Source organism: Denticeps clupeoides, chromosome 10, assembly GCF_900700375.1.
Source record: "Denticeps clupeoides chromosome 10, fDenClu1.1, whole genome shotgun sequence".
NCBI lineage: Eukaryota > Metazoa > Chordata > Actinopteri > Clupeiformes > Denticipitidae > Denticeps > Denticeps clupeoides.
The window spans coordinates 5,545,456-5,562,151 of record NC_041716.1 but is presented as its reverse complement, the minus strand read 5'-3'; the positions used below and the strand labels follow the sequence as shown (position 1 = coordinate 5,562,151).

The 16,696-nt window shown below is 44.3% G+C and overlaps 1 protein-coding gene across 1 annotated transcript; it reads left to right on the top strand.

Annotated features, from left to right (window-relative positions):
- Window positions 1-4,581: 4,581 nt before the first annotated feature.
- Window positions 4,582-15,748, top strand: stk35 (serine/threonine kinase 35). Its single transcript, XM_028994626.1, has 3 exons — window positions 4,582-5,211; window positions 6,629-7,400; window positions 12,711-15,748. Exons 1-2 carry the CDS (start codon window positions 4,740-4,742, stop codon window positions 7,345-7,347), a joined length of 1,191 nt encoding a protein of 396 aa, XP_028850459.1. The 5' UTR covers window positions 4,582-4,739; the 3' UTR covers window positions 7,348-7,400; window positions 12,711-15,748.
- Window positions 15,749-16,696: the final 948 nt, after the last annotated feature.

Sequence of the window (16,696 nt, the reverse complement as noted above, 5' to 3'; positions counted from 1 at the left end):
AGTGGAGTCCATGCTTGGAAAATGCCTGACCAAAAAAATAAATAAATACCTGAGAAATATTTTTGCTGTATAGCATTCCAAATATCATTATATGCATTATTGGGAAAAGGTTGTTTGATCATATTAGCAATCCCCCACAAGAGAAAGACGTTGAAAAAATTATGCTCAGAATTCTAAAAATAAAATCTGAATTTATGTTTTTTCTTTACACCCAAATTTAGATTATTTTTCATGAACCCATGACAACCTGCAGACGTCACTTTCGCTGCCTTATTTATAAAATTGTTTGCTCAATTCGTATGCTTTGTTCAATATTTTTTTCTCCCCTTGTGTTTAGAGCCTTTGACTAACTTTCCGGCGTTTTAAAAATAATTTTACTGTATTAGAGTGGCACAGTGGCATTCAGCGTAGAAAAATACACTGTCCTTCAAGTCGTCATGGAAACACAAACGACACCGAGGTAGAGAGTACAGGAGGAGAGTAAAGAGTTCTGGGGAGTGTGTGTGGGGAGGTGTAGCCGGATGGGGAAGAAAAGGAACGGAGAGAGAAAGAGGACAGTGAAAGAAAGGGGAGTGAGCGGCGAGTGTGAGAAAGAACAGGTAGAAGTGAAGAGCAGGGGCGGAGCGGAGCAGAGTTGGCACGACTGATCGTGGCCGCTGCTCGTGAGTCAGAGGCTTCGCTGTGGCCCTGAACATGGTGTGGAATATTACTTCGGGGGGGAGAATAAAAAACGGGACTCTGCGCTCCGGTGAAACAAGACCTTGTGCATTCAGAGAGAGAGAGAGAGAGAGAGAGAGAGGGAAAAGAAAAGAAAAGAGAGGGAGAGAAAAACAAAAGCCAGAGAGAGAGAGAGGCCGTGCTGGGAAAATGCATCCACATCCACTGTGTGCTTGTGGCAGCAGGAATGAGCCAACGTCACAGGATCACGGCCCTGGTTCTGGTCTCTCCTTTGACTTGCTTTTATATTTTGTTGATTTTTATAACATGCATGTTCTGCTGATGTCAGTGTTGCTGGGAGCTGATGAGGTGACCAAAGACTAATGAGGCTCATAATAACACAAAAACGCAGGCCTCATTCGTGACCCCTTAGGAACAGATATGAAATGCGTCATCCATCAAAGACCTGTGCCTTCATACGCTTTACATAATTTACATTAACAGCATTTACCAGACGCCCTTATCCAGAGCAACTTACAATCAGTAGTTACAGGGACAGTCCCGCCCTGGAGCAACTTAGTGTTAAGTGTCTTGCTCAGGGACACAATGGTAGTAAGTGGGATTTGAACCTGGGTCTTCTGGTTAATAGGCAAGTGTGTTACCCACTAGGCTACTACCACGCTGCATATAAATACGCTACAGCGAAATTCATAACGGTGTTCCACTGATGACTCTGTACCCGCTCATTTGAACTTTTTTCAGGCGAGCATTGTTGTCCAGCTATAAAATGTGATCCTGAAAAAAACCCCTCCATTTCTGTTGTTTAGTGCCCCCTATTGGAACAGTCACCACACTCAGCACCCTGCCACTACTCTCATCAGAAAAAGTTTTGAGGGTGGCACAAAGTTTGCTGCTTCAGTGTTTTTAGATCTTTTTGCCAGTTGTGTATTGAGATGTATTGAAGCATAATTACAAGCATTTTATAAGTTTTAAATGATGTAATTGACAATTGCATCAAGTTTATGCTAAAGTCAATATTTGCAGTGTTTGGCCCTTTTTTCCCAAGACCTCTGCAGTTCACCCTGGCAGGCTGTCAACCAACTTCTGGGCCAAATACTGACTGATGGCGACCCATTCCTTCATAATCCGTGCTTGGAGTTTGTCAGAATTTGTGGGTTTTTGTTTGTCCACCGGCCTCATGAGGATTGACAACAAATTCTCAGTTGGATTAAGGTCCATGGACTTTCCTGGCCATGGAGCCAAAATATCAATATTCGGCCTCATGGCACGGTGCTCCATCATGCTGGAAAAGTCGTTGTTCTTCACCAAAATGTTCTTGGATGGTTGGGAGAAGTTGCTGTCGGATTTCTTTATTCATGGCTGTGATCTTAGTTAAAATTGTGAGTGAGTCCACTCCCTTGGATGAGAAGCAGGATGCCTTACTGTTGGCACGAGACAGGACTGATGGTGGCTTTTCTTCACCTTTTTCTCACCTTTTCTTCTCCGGACAAAATTTTTTCCAGATGCCCCGAACAATCGGAAATGGGCTTCATCAGAGATGACTTTACCCCAGTCCTGAGCAGCCCAATCCCTGTACTTTGTGCAGAATATCGGCCTGTCCTTTTTCTTGGAGAGAAGTGGCTCCTTTGCTGCCCTTCTTGACACCAGGCCGTCCTGCACATTTCGATAATAATAACAAAAGCCGCAAACTTTGTGAAAACCTTTGGCCACGACTGTACATTCTGTTCCTCAATCTCGAGCTTGTGTGCAACAACAACAACGCATTTTACAATGTAACATTACACAACATGACAAATATATCAGCACAATTATGCTGCAAATTGCACGAAGTATCCAACTACACAGGCGTGGAATCAAAAGTGATGCGAAACACTGAGACAGCACACACAAGTGTGTGGGGACGATACTTTGCTCAGTGTCACCTTGGCGATTCAGAATTTGAACCGGCAATCTTCCGATTACGGGTTAGGGTTTCCATACCTGCTAGAGCACCGTAGGGCCTCAATTTGATTTATTTATTTATTTCCCCCCACTATGGTTGAGGTAGATATCAAACCTAGATTCTCATTTATAGCTTCATGCTGGCACCTAATACAGACAAAATGCATATTATAAAGACCGCACACAGTAAAAATATGTTTTCCTTTTAGAGCATGGTGACTGTTTTCATCTCCTGTCCCATGGGGACTGTGTGGGTACAAACAGCTCCAAAGACACAATAACATCTTTCATACTAAAAATTATTTTCACTGAAATTCTGAATTTGTGATATAGAAAAGGGCCTGAAAATGTATCTGCTACATCAAAGCTAAATATTTTCTTGTTTTTATTTTATGAAATTTTTACAGTTTTGAGATGCCATGTATGACTGTGTATGTGACAAATAAAATTTGAATTTGGTCTCGTTCATAAGAACTGAGAACTTATATTGGATAATATAACATTAGAATAACGTTTTTTTTTTACATTGAGCCTGGGCGCTTGTACTTCATTGTCAAGGTGCCATTGAGGTACCACTGAGTAAAGCACTGCTCCCCTGGCGCCTGTCATGGCTGCCCACTGCTCACCAAAGATGATGGTTAAATGCAGAGGACACATTTCGATGTGTCACCGTGTGCTGTGCAGCACTTCACTTTCATAATAACAACAGAATACAGAAATCAATTTTCTGAATGTATCAAAATGGTGTTAGATAATCTAGTTGGTTGATTTCAAAACAAAATATAAAGAATAATAATTTAGTACAGTTTTTTAATACTGATTTCATTGTGATTTCGTGAACTTTCATTTATGTGAAATCTTTGTTTATAAAGTATGTACGTGTTGCTTTTTGCATTTGGTGTTGTGTTAAAAAGGAAGGTCCCCAGTTATATTTTCTGCTGAGCCCAGTATACACCGCTAAGCTTGTGTCAATGCCTTTTTACCCCCTCCATTTTCCTGGATGCATTCCACAACCAAATTCTTTTACAAATACAGGCCAACATCAGGCTTTGTTCAAATGAAAGATTAACTGTTGAACTAAATACCCTACCGTCAACTTGTTACATTGTGCTATGTACTGTGGTGCGCATTTACTTTATATGCATTTTAAATAATAATATTTATTATTATTCACTTGTTACTTTGTTGATAATGAGATCTCAAAATTATTTATTTACTCACAATGTAATAATTCGTATAATATACTGTGATTGTTTAATATTGTTATATATTAAAAGCCCCCCCCCCCCCTTCCACAAAAAACATGTAAAGTTTTAGAACTATATAACGTAAAGAGTCGTGCAGTAACCGATCATGGCCGCATGTGGAGTCCGGGGTCCAGGCGCATCTTCACGCCGTCTCACACGTGATGTACTCGTGCACGTGACGGTCCACGTTGCCCGACGGTGGACCACCGGAAGCGCGTTATCCCAGGGGTCCATGGAAAAACCGTTGCTGGAAAACGGCTAAAACACAAAAAAACACGTATTCCCGATCCTTAAAACTAGACTCGCACACCGTTTTAGGGTCCACCTGATTGACATGAAGCAATTAAACATAAAGCGAGCTGTATCAATAACCTGAGCGGGTGCTAAATGGTCATCCGCCCCTACGGAAATTTAGCCTCTTCCACATTTGCATACACACAGGAACGACCTAAGTGGGTGTGTTCAGCAAATATTACACAAGACAAGCTGAGTTACTATAAGAGTCTTGGTTCAATAAAATTTGAGGCGCCTGCTATACCACGATAAATCCGTGTTAAATAGCACGACTCTGATATTTTCACGCGAACGGATGGCGAAACTGAAGGAGGCGTTTTCGGGTCCAATGTGCCGTGCGCCCCCGGCTCAGGGAAAATGGTAGCGGCCGCATTGGACGGCCCCACCCCCCCCTTCCGACGTCATCGCCACAGAAGAGGCTGTTGTTGTTTACAGGCGCAGCTGTAGAGTTCGAGAGTGGCGCTAGCCAAAAGGGCGGAAAGTAGTTCGACTCGCCCGGGCGTCCGGGACACTTGCAGCCCCCGCTTCTCCGTCGCGAGTTATGAGAAACGCAGCAACTCTCCATGAACGGATGAAAGCATGGATCCACGGCAGGCGATGCGGAGAAAGATAGGGAATGCCCGCGCGAGCATGAGGCGCGACCCGGGCAAAGTTCTCCGGCCGCTGGCGCTCGGGAACCGCGAGGATGTGGACGAGCCCATGGAGGAGGAGCGCGTCTCCTTCGGCTTCTGGAAGAACGACAACGTCGCCGCGGCGCCGCGCTACAGCCTGCTGCGCGAGGTCGGGCGCGGCAGCTACGGCGTGGTGTACGAGGCGGTCGCCCGGCGGTCCGGGGCCCGCGTCGCGGTCAAGAAGCTGCGCTGCGACGCGCCGGAGAACGTGGAGCTGGCGCTGGCCGAGTTCTGGGCCCTGGCCAGCCTGGAGAAGCGGCACGAGAACGTGGTGCACCTGGAGGAGTGCGTCCTGCAGAGGAGCGGCCTGGCCCAGAAGATGAGCCACGGCAACAAGCTGTCCAGGCAGTACCTGCGGCTGGTGGAGACCTCGCTCAAAGGTACCGCGGCGCCGAACGACCGTTAACCGCGAGGTTTCGTTCTATTGTTGAAGTGACACTTTAAAACACGTGGCAATGCATAATGTAAAAAAAAATATATATATATATATATAATATTATATAATGTTGTTAGCAGGCAGTTGAAAGTAAGCGGGTCACGTGCTGGGTACGCCGTGTTCTGGTTAACCCCTTCCTCCCCGCACGTCCGAGTCTTCCCACGCGGCGCGTTTTTACCTCTAGTGTTGTTTTTTGTTTTGTTTTTGTTTGGTTTTTTTGCTCCGTGGAGAAACGGTGACGGTGATTTTAGCAGAGGCGTCGTGACGTCAGCTTGGGGGGGGGGGGGGGGGGCGACCTTCTTTTTTCACAGTTACATAAGTGCTGAGGCGACCGTTGTGCGCATGAAATATTAATTCGGGTGCTGTTGTTGTTGTTTTTTTTTGTTTTTTTTTTTTACTCTGGACAGTAACTTGTTTTTGCTTTTAAATAAAGCAAACAAAAAAAAAAAGTGTGCAATAGTGCACACTGTTCCCACCTATCAAATGTGCAGACTAACACCCTGGCAGCCATTGCAGGACAGAGGGAGATTACCTGTGTTTGTACAGTTCCTGCCCTCTCGCCTCCGCCGAGATCAGTGCTCGGATGGGTGCCGAGGTTTGTTGTATCAGCGTCCGCTTCTAACCTGGTGCATCAGACAGTGACTAAAAGCCCATTTGTATCGGTGGGAAAAGATCCAGAAGGAGCCCGGAGTGTGTGAATGAGTCTATACAAATAAAAAGATACACACTAATGTCAAATAGTGAGCGTTCAGAGGGTTAAAAATAAATGTGCTGTCGCTCTGTGTTCACTCTGTTGTTTAGTTCTTGGGAAACAATCCAGATTGCGCAATCGCACAAAATGTTTCCTAGTTTGCTGCTGCCGCAGTCTGCCAGCCTTGGGGTAAACTCTTTATTTGTCTCTGCATGACAGGTTTTAATAAATTGTCTCCAAGTGGGCCCACTTTGACCCCTGACATTGCGGTCCATGGATCTGACCCAGGACATGCACACGTAACATGGCCAGATTATCTAACTGCTGAATCCAGATCTGGGTCGTGGCTCCCGGAGCCATCTCGGGAAATCGGGGTCTAGGGGAGACAGTACAATACGCTGTCATGTGTTGTAAAGTAAAAAAATCATGGTTCTTGAGGTACTCTGACTGCCTCTGGGTACTGAACCAGATTAATATTCCTGTGAGTTTAAATATTTTGTTGCTTTAATAATTGCATACTAGGAATGTGTAAATGGCAGTGCTGTATTTTATGGCTGCTCATAAAGTTTGATTATTGCAATAAATTGTACAATTATAAAGGACAATGTACGGATTTATACAATGAATTTCTGAAATCCATTAAGATGACCGTGTCCTTTTTGCAATACAGGGGAGCGTATCCTGGGCTACCCCGAGGAGCCCTGCTATCTCTGGTTTGTAATGGAATTCTGCGAAGGGGGCGACCTCAACCAGTACATCCTGTCCCGCCGACCCGACCCCCAGACCAATTGCAGCTTCATGCAGCAGCTGACGCGGGCGGTGGCCTTCTTGCACAAGAACAACATTGTCCACCGCGACCTGAAGCCAGACAACATCCTCATCTCACAGAAGTCCGGCATGCCCGTCATCAAGGTGGCTGACTTTGGCCTGAGCAAGGTGTGCGCGGGCTTGGCCGGGGCCGAGAAGGGCGGGGACGACCGCATCAACAAGAACTGCGTCAACGTCAACAAGTACTGGCTGTCGTCGGCGTGCGGCTCAGACTTTTACATGGCGCCCGAGGTCTGGGAGGGACACTACACGGCCAAGGCGGACATTTTCGCCCTGGGCATCATCATCTGGGCCATGATCGAGCGGATCACCTTCATCGATGCGGAGTCCAAGCGCGAGCTGCTGGGCATGTACATCAGACAGGGCAGCGAGATTGTGCCGGTGGGCGAGGCGCTCCTAGAGAATCCCAAGATGGTCCTACACATCCCTCAGAAATCCCGCAGCTCCATGTCCGAAGGGATAAAGAAGCTCCTGCGGGACATGCTAGCAGTGAACCCTCAGGACCGGCCTGACGCTTTCCAGCTGGAGGTCAGAATGGACCAGGTCACGTGTGCTGCATGATGCCATCACTGGACCAAATGAAACAGTTTTTTTTTTTTTTTTTATTGTTTCAGGTGAGTTTGCTTCACAGCTCAACCTTCAAAACACAAAAATTCAGACATGCACAACCTAAACATCTAAATTGTTCTCGCTCAGATTCTGCGTATACTTACAAATTGGACTTTTAGTAATGACTAGTAAAAAAAAGTTCTTTAAAATACTGCAGACCATATAACTGTATTTACCGGTAACCTCTAAATAATTTTGGCAAGTTTCTGATGTTTTTTTTGTGTGAGATCGGAATTAGCTAGACGGCTAAATTCCGCACTCACCGGCGGACGCCTTCTCCTTATATTAAAAAATCCTCAGGTATTACTGAATCAGAAATAGCATAGTGAGGTGGGAAAAGTATGTTCAATCATGATGCCAGACCGTGCGATTACGTATTTTATACTATTCATGAAGCAATCGACTGAAGCAATATATTATATTATGCAATATTATATTATGTCATTCTCTCAAAGTTTGCCAACTGACTAAAACACGATTATTTTACCTTCTTTTCAGAATGACTCGCTGCTTCTAAATTTTGCGTTTTAAATAAATGTGTTAAAATGTTTTTTGATATAATGTTAATTTGATTTGCCGTCGTCAGGTGATTGTGACTGCATATATAAAACTCGCAGCTAACTCCTGGTTTTCTGAGCCAAATGTATGCACAGTATTTATCACTGCAGGGGGCTACACATTTGTTACAAAAGTTGTATGTTTGATGTCACAACGACAGCTCAGGTAGGAAAAGCTAAACTGAACTTGGAAAAACAATCCACAATTTTTGAACCCACAGTAAAATAATAGAAGAACATCATGCAAATGTTCAATCAAGTTTATGGATTTGTACTGATTGCTTCCCTGTAATTTGGTTCTTTCCAAAAATGGAAGGTGAACAAAATCAATTTCATGAAGAATCATTTATTCCTTCACTCAGAACATTCATTTACATTTTTTTTTGTTTGTTTGTTTCATTGCCTTTTTAATAAGATTAGCAACCATCCATTTGTTCCCACTTAAAGAGAGAAAGTTATTTCCTTGCGTGGGTCCCAGTTGGTGCTATACGTGTCACGGGGATTAGCGCCGCGTGAAGAGCGTTGCTGCCGTTCATGTCTGTGAACAACAAGCTCTCCGGCTCAGCCGTGCTGATTCAGGACACGCTGGACCTGGTTTCCGCAGCGTCTGAGGAGCCGCAGGGCTGGAGTGTACTCTGTCAGGGCGCCAGCTCCTGGCCAGGTCCCCCGCCCTGCCTGCTTTGCAACCGCCTCTTGTTTTCGCTTCGAACCCAGGGGGCTTCTAGCATTGCACCTTTTCCATGGACTGGAGATGTTATCGGCACGGTGGCTTCATTGACTCTCCTCCCGTGCAGCTGGGAAGTGTGCCTGAGTGCTCTGCTGCTTTCCGCTCTTGCTTCGCCTATCCAGTTCCACGACTGATGAAGGTTCAGTGTAGTCTGGGGCTCATTATGTCCACAAACGAGCAGCCATAATGGTTAAAAAAAAAAAAAAAAAAAAGTGTGCTCTGACGGAAATCCCCCAGGAGATCTTCTGGGGGTCTTACAAAACCACACACACGAGTTTTGTCGTTTTTTTTATTGTTTTGTTCATTTTAAAGAATTAAAAAAAAACTTTTAACAAGTCCAGAAGCTGCTTTACAAGCATGTAGCGTCGGTTTTCCTCCACGCTGCCTCTGTATTGCTGTATCCAGGGCAGGCTTTTCCTGCTCACGCGGACACTCCCTGTGTCCTCCCGAATGATCCGATGAGCTCTGACAGGCAGCAGCCAGGTGTTGGTTTGGATCTCCGGGCCCGCTGGGGCTACTGGCGTTTTTTTTAGGTTTTACATTTACATTTACAGCATTTATCAGACGCCCTTATCCAGACTTACAATCAGTAGTTACAGGGACAGTCCCCCCCCCTGGAGACACTAAGTGTCTTGCTCAGGGACACAATGGTAGTAAGTGGGATTTGAACCTGGGTCTTCTGGTTCATAGGCGAGTGTGTTGCCCTCTAGGCTACTACCACCTTGGTTTTGCTGTCATCCTTCTCGATGACTGGGTGGATTCGTTGGCCATGGAGGCTAGGATGCAACCTTGTGTAACCACCACCCCTCCCAGTTCCCTCATTCCACACTTGTCTCAAAAGGAAACTACTTGCCCCGTCCAAGCCAGAAGGGGGTAGGGAGAAGAAAAGGAGACCGTTTGATTGGCTCGGTTGGGTGTGAAAAGAGGGGCATGTAGGGTATTGTTATAATATGGGGCGGCAGTAGAGGGATAATCCCTGTAATTGATGTCATTGCAGTAGTTCAAGGTGTCCATTCTTGGTTCATTCTAGAACTATGCGGAATTCCAATCTCGTTATGTTCTATACGTTCTGTGCTGAAGAATACAGTCGGATGCCCAGCCTTGTTTGTGGATCAACAGTACATAACTGGGGCCGTTGAGAACAAGCGCCACCCCCCCCCCACCCCACCCCCCCGCTGCCGCCGCTTTCCCAGCTGAGAGGGAGCCGCGAGCCTCGCGCTCAGAACATTTTGTCCTCAGTCTGGCTGTCTGGGGCGGCTTTGTCTCCGCTCTGCTTCCCTGAGCACAGGCTGGATGTAGGCTAATCCAAACTGCAGTAAATAAATACATTTGCATCCTTCAACCAAATTTGCCAATCTAATTGTGTAGTTTGCGCATTAAATCAATTTGTTTTGTTTGCAATTTACCAGCCGTTTGGCGGGAACTTTAACAATTTACGTCGAACTGTAGGTCTGTTTCTTGAGAACGCCCGTTACAAGGTCATTAGCAGGCCTCCATGGGATTGCTCGGATGGTGGGCTACATATATGGGACTGCGTGTACTCGTATGTGCAGGCGTACCCAGAACAAGGGTGCACCATTGGCAGACTGAAATTAACACAACATTACACCACTGTACCCTGGACCCAAGAGAACGGCCTAAAAAGCACCGTCGGAAAGTAGGGGTTGGGGGATGTGTTGAATGTGAACTGGATTATGTAACTAGACTTTTTTTTTTTTACTTTCTACTTGCTCAGAAGCCAGGATATGGATGGATGTCTAGGGCCCCTAACTCACCCCCCCAAGGCTTGGAGGGGAAATAAGGAGCATACTGCATTTGTCTCCTGTAGAGACATTCCTAAGAAACGATCTCAATGTTTAATGGTGACCTTACGAGTTTAAATCGTTTAAATGAGTAACGACTAATGAACCAAACTTGGTTCTCGGATGTAGTCGGCGAATTGCCATTAGTTTTGCAACAGATTCAGAAGATGCTCGTCTGCAATTCTCACCGTTACTGGGGCGCGGACGCCCACTGGCCTCCACCGTATGTGTTTTAGCGTTTGGCCTGCAGCAAGTTTCATACGTCGCACAAACCAAATGCCGCTTAGTTTTTAGCTTTGGCATCACATTGTGTTTTCTCTGGTCTCAGCTGCCAAGTACACAAGATTGGCCCTCGACACTTCGTTAAGGGGTAAAATATTCTAAACGCCGAGGTGTATGTGTGACAATATATCGCCTGGCCAGTCTCATAAAAGTTGTTTTTTGGAGACCACAGGGGAGTGGCAGCTTATGTGATATAACAGCCCAGATGCACTGCCCCAATCAACTGGAATGCTGTGAAATTCCAGCATTGTCTTATTTTTTTTCCCCCAATTTACGCAACCAAATGAGAAATACGCCCCGGCGCTGCCACGTTCTGGTCCGCTCACTGCCGCAGAGTGCTCTTCCTGCTGTGCTGCCATTTTCTTAATTGCGAGGCAGAATGGCAAAATCTGTTTACGAGGAAAAACGCGTCCGCGGCCTGGCCCGAACCCCACCCGTCCCCTCTGTGGTGCGGCCTCTGGCTTTGGGAAGGTGGCTCCTGGAGCGATTACGCAATGGGTGCGGGTGGGAGAGGAGCACAAAGAGACTCAGTGTAGGAGCTGCACTTCTACCCCCCCCCCCCTCCTCCAGATTAACTGGAGCCTTTACAGGCCCTTTTAAAATAATCATCCCATAGTGCATAAACAGTTTAAGTGCTGTTAATCTGATTAGATTTTCTTTTTTTTTTTTTGCAATTGTTGCATTTCGTCCAAATAAGTTTTTTTGGGTGCCCTTCCCCTTTAAAATGTGATCTGCCTGCAACTAATCCCCCCCAAGCGGACTGTATTTATGCTTTTCTGCTGAATCATGGCTGCTCCCCGTGACGAGCGCGGAGCTGACAGCGGGGCGAGGTCGCCTATTGTCTGTCTGCTCGGTGGCAGCGATTGATAATGGCCTCTGTGCGGCAAGGCGCTTGCTCTGAAAACGCTTGTATAGTGCGAGGCTGTTCAGCTGTTGTCATACTCACACAGTAGTCGCACACATATACATATTTTAAATATTATATACTGGGTAATTATATACTGTGTGTGTGTGTTTATCAGAATATCTTTATTGTCATTGTAACAAGTACAACAAAATTAGGTTGAGCTGGAAAGGTAATAAGGAAAGTATATAAAAAAGAGAGAGCTATCCATATACTTATTTAATACCAAATATAGGCACGTAGACGATCAATTTGCATGCAACCAGATTGCACGTGGAATAGAGATGGAGTTGATCTGGAGGCGGGAATTAAATGTCATTCAGTGCCCTGGTGGAAACCGCTGTGCAGTGCAGTGCATATCCAGACAAGTTCTCACCCTTTCAATCTCTGTTTGTCAGAACAGGCAGATGAGCCATTAGGCCTGGCCATTATTACCAGCAGTGCATTCTACGGGCAGGGGTTACGCAACCCAGCAGCTTCATTTTGCCCGCTCCCGTTGCTATTTATAGTCCGGCTCATTCAGATTAAGGCGGGCAGGGTGAGCGAGAGTGCGGAGGACGTCACCCAGTCGCTCGGCATGCACGTCCCCTCGCTGCTCTGTGGCGTGACGCGGTTCCCGTTACGTCCGCTGCCTCCCCACGCCGAGGATAGTTCTAGGCGGCGCTGTAATTACAGGTTCGGGCCCGGGACCATCAGTGCAACAGCCACTGTTGGTGGCCGACCTGTCTGAGGGAACTAGCCTTCGCGAATTTCTCATGGTGAGACGGCAGTAACCTGCGCTGCCTGTGGTGCTTCTGAGCTGTTTTCATATAATATTCTAATAACTATTATGCAAAAGTGCATGCCCTAGTTTCCTAGTCTTCTTTGTAGTGTTTATTATCAAAATGAACCCACTACATTCTACATGTTGCTGCCATTTAGACATAAAGGATGGAAATACATTTGCTTTATTATCGCTTTGATATGTTCACTTTGACAGCCGTGCCATAAGAGCTAACTCTTGTCAGTACTGTTGACCATTTTTGTTTCGCGTTATTCCACAGATTTCTTTGGCCAACTTGGAATCCTGCGACATTTAAAAAAGGGACTGTGGTTCTCAAAACTGTGAAGCTTGCATCACCTTCCTGATGTGACAAAGGAGAAGCAAGGGACGGTGCATCACGCCAACAATCAGGATACAACGTGGAAATACTATGCATAGTCAACCAGGTTTCTTCTCTCTTGCTCTCTCGACACTTCCTGGTTCTGAAGCTTCCCAAATTATAGTGATGGTGTTGTTCACTCCGTGAATGTGAAGTGTTTTTTTTTTTTTCCTCTCTCTCTCCCCTCTCCCCATTAAATTATTGTTATAAGCTAGTCTTCGACAGACTTTATTTCTCCTCTTATTTTCTCCATGCCCTAACATCTGGGTCGTGTTAGGGTATGTGCTGTTGTGTTTGGATGCAGCCGTGTTGCATGTTTCCCAGATATCATTTCTGCCCTCCACCCGCCAGTATTGTTTCAGCATTGCCCCTGATGGGCATTTGAACTGTGAAGTGTGTAATGTGAACCAGTTTGGACTGTGGTACCCCGGTCTATCTGTCTCTTCCCAGTTTTTTTTACACAGTAGCACCAGGATTGATTGTTTGTTTTGGGTAAAACCTTCTGTGCCTTAATTTTTTTTGGCTTCCTGAAATAGAAAATGTATTTTATTTAATCACCCCACCTGAGTTTAGTTGTGAATTCTGAAAAATTGCCTCTCCGGTTAATATTTTGTATGAGATTTTTGATAGAATTTGTTAAAAAAACAACAACATTTATTTTACAATCAAAAACATTGAAATATGATAAGTGTAATATTGTGGCCTATTACAGAAACTGTAAAAAATATCCCCAAATATTCTACAATGATAATATAATATTATCTGATTGCTTATTATTGTTTTTAATGTTTTGTCAAATTGGCCGATAATGTATTTATTTTATACTTTACCATTTGCACACCAGGAAGTCCTGGTCCTAGATCGTATATGAATGAGATTTCAAATTGGGTTTCTTTATAGGAGGGCTGCGCCAAATGAATTTCTCACTTCAAAACATGGATGTTCCGATGTCCATGGGAATTTGTGCTTGTGTCTAGTGTCAGGGCTGGATGATACGGCCTGTTGCAATATTCTCACCATAGCATTATTTATGGTGCTTCTCATTATACTGTGAAACTGACCAGCACAGTCTTAATATTTACCAAATGAGAGATAAGGAAGTTGTTTCCATATCACCATCTAACTGAGATCTAAATCACCATCTAAATTATTTATTGCCCAGCCCTCTCTTTTTTTTTTTTTTTGTAAATAATTTGATGAGTGGGAATCCAACTGACGATTAGCAAGTTGAAAGTGCTCTGCTACTAAAGTGTGTAAAACTCCTATGGTTTGTTCATGGGACTGGGGAAAAAAATGGAAAGTCTTAATCTGGTGAAGTGTATTGGTGTTCTGTGATTGTTGATGCATGAGTAGATGGGACGTCCCTGCTGAGCGTCAAACACTCCCCAGTCCAAGGCGATTGCACAAACGTCTACTTTTGCTCAAACGTGCAAATGTCTATAGAAACACTATAGCCACTGTGTTGGACACACAAACCCTAATTCACCACGTTACAGTTAATGTTTAAATGGTTGCACCGCTTTGTTAGCAGGTTTGATGCAACGTAGCCAGTGAAGATGCTTGGAAAGAGGATCTATTTAACCTCCTTTTATGGGAGAAAAAAAAAAAACAGTGTTTCCTTTCTCTACTTTTTCTCTTCCAGACACACGTTCTTGCTTCCTGATTTTGGGACTGGCACCGTAGGTTTGTTACCCCCCTGCTACCTCAGCTGCTTTTCTTGCTATAAAACGTGCAGGTTTACACTGCAGGTTTGAGACCAGTCAGTTTTTCTTCAATCTGAAGCATATCTAAGAAATAATTATGAATGTTTTGAGCCGGGTTTGTTTATGGTGTGTACATTTTCCACAGCATTAAAAATAGTTTGGGTTTTAACTGTATTAGCTCATCTGGACCAGATGAGCTTTTTTTTCTACTTCATACAAGCTTTTGTTTTGCATTTTTGGTTTCTGAAGTCTTTTAAAGGAGGTCTATGGAGTTCACCTATCTGCCTCTTTTTTTTTTTCCCCCCCCAAATGCTCAATTTTATAAGGGACCACTGTAATCACAGTTTTTGGGGTTTTATTCCTTTTACACAGCCTCTGCCTTTAAAAGACCCCACGATTTACCTATAGGTACCTCTACAACTGAAGCATGGGATCTTCTAGACCTCCTAAGGAATCCTGTAGGATGGGATGTAAGACATTGAAGAGCCCCGTCAGGGGAACCGAAATCTTAAAGCTGCTTGGTTTAATTTTTCTTTAACTCTGGGTCACTTGCAGTACGTTTTAGTTATTTTTTTTCCCTTTCTGATCCAGCACCATGTTAGAAATTAGCCTCAGGTTCTTGTTGCACATGCACACATGCTCCTTTAAAATCCACACTCGTACCTTGATGTCCAAGGAGGACAGTGAAGGGAAAAAAAAAAGACACCATGATCGAGACAACAGAAACAAAGTCACGGCACCAATGATGATCGAGTGATCGTAGTCTTTTAGAAAAAAAATAGCTCCAGGTTCTATTATGAGTGCTGGTGATAACCAGACACGGGTGCTGTTTTAGCACATGCTACAACGTTGAAGATGTCGTCGGGTTGTGGTAAACGATGAAACCAAATGTCGAAGCTCCTTTACCTCTCAGACTGCCCTGGAATATGTAGCTGTAGCTCCACATCAGTGTTTTTCCAGCACTCCGCTGTTTTGTGTGGTTTCACCCTCTTCTATGCAAATCTCTCAACTGCAGATGAGCAAAGAACCCGAGTTCTCTACGTTCTCTGTGTTACCATTTCTTTAAGTAGAGAATGTGTAACTGTGTTTTTATATAGTCAATAGTGTTGTCAAATTTTTTTTTCATGGTTATGAAGATGGTGATATAGTGCCATTTGTCATTTTAAGAAAAGTCTTATTTCACAGTGCTTGTAAATATTTTTTTTTTCTTGAAATAAATAATAATTTTAAAAAGGGTCTGGTTTTGTCCTCTTTTTTTTTGTTTTTCTTTGTTTGTTTACAACTTTCTTGTGCACTTTTAATTTATTCTACTGACATACATTTCAGAATGTTTTGTAATGGTTGTGTATTAGTTACGTATTTTTGTTAGGACAGTATGTGCCAAGCATTGTCTGCTCAGCGTTAAGTAGGGTGAAGAAAGGTGGAGTAACTGCCAGTCGCCTGAAGGAGCAAGGTGGAGCCGAACAGTCTCTACACTAATCTGTTCAAAATTGACTGGAAATTTGCCCAGGTATGCTTTCATAAAGCAGTCCAAACCTGGAGCTTCATACTACCAACCAAACATCACTCACAAATCTGGTTTTTGGCCCTAAGCAAAATGACCTTGAAAAAAAAAAAATATATGAAAGTTTTTTTTTAGGAGAAGATTTTATCATAATCATAAAAAAACAGCAGTGTGTGTGGACGGTGCTTTGCTCAGTGGCACCTCAGGATTGGGATTCGAACTGGCAACCTTCTGATTACGGGGCTGCTTCCTTAACCACTAGACCACCATTAACAGTGGACACCTGGCCTCCACAGTCACCGGACCTGAACCCAGTCGAGATGGTTTGGGGTGAGCTGGACCGCAGAGTGAAGGCAAAGGGACCAACAAGTGCTAAACACCTCTGGGAACTCCTTCAAGACTGTTGGAGAACCATTTCAGGTGACGACATCTTGAAGCTCATCGAGAGAATGCCAAGAGTGTACAAAGCAGTAATCAGAGCAAAGAAACTAGAATATAAAACATGTTTTCAGTTATTTCACCTTTTTTTGTTAAGTACATAACTCCACATGTGTTCATTCATAGTTTTGATGCCTTCAGTGAGAATCTACCAATGTAAATGGTCATGAAAATAAAGAAAACACATCGAATGAGAAGGTGTGTCCAAACTTTTGGCCAATACTTACTTTACTTTACTTTAT

Bases quoted from the DNA above. Each gene is read 5' to 3' on its own strand.
- stk35 (XM_028994626.1), top strand. From the start codon at position 4,740: ATGGATCCACGGCAGGCGATGCGGAGAAAGATAGGGAATGCCCGCGCG. The intron at 5,212-6,628 runs GTACCGCGGCGC...TTTGCAATACAG, and splicing joins GGTGGAGACCTCGCTCAAAG to GGGAGCGTATCCTGGGCTAC.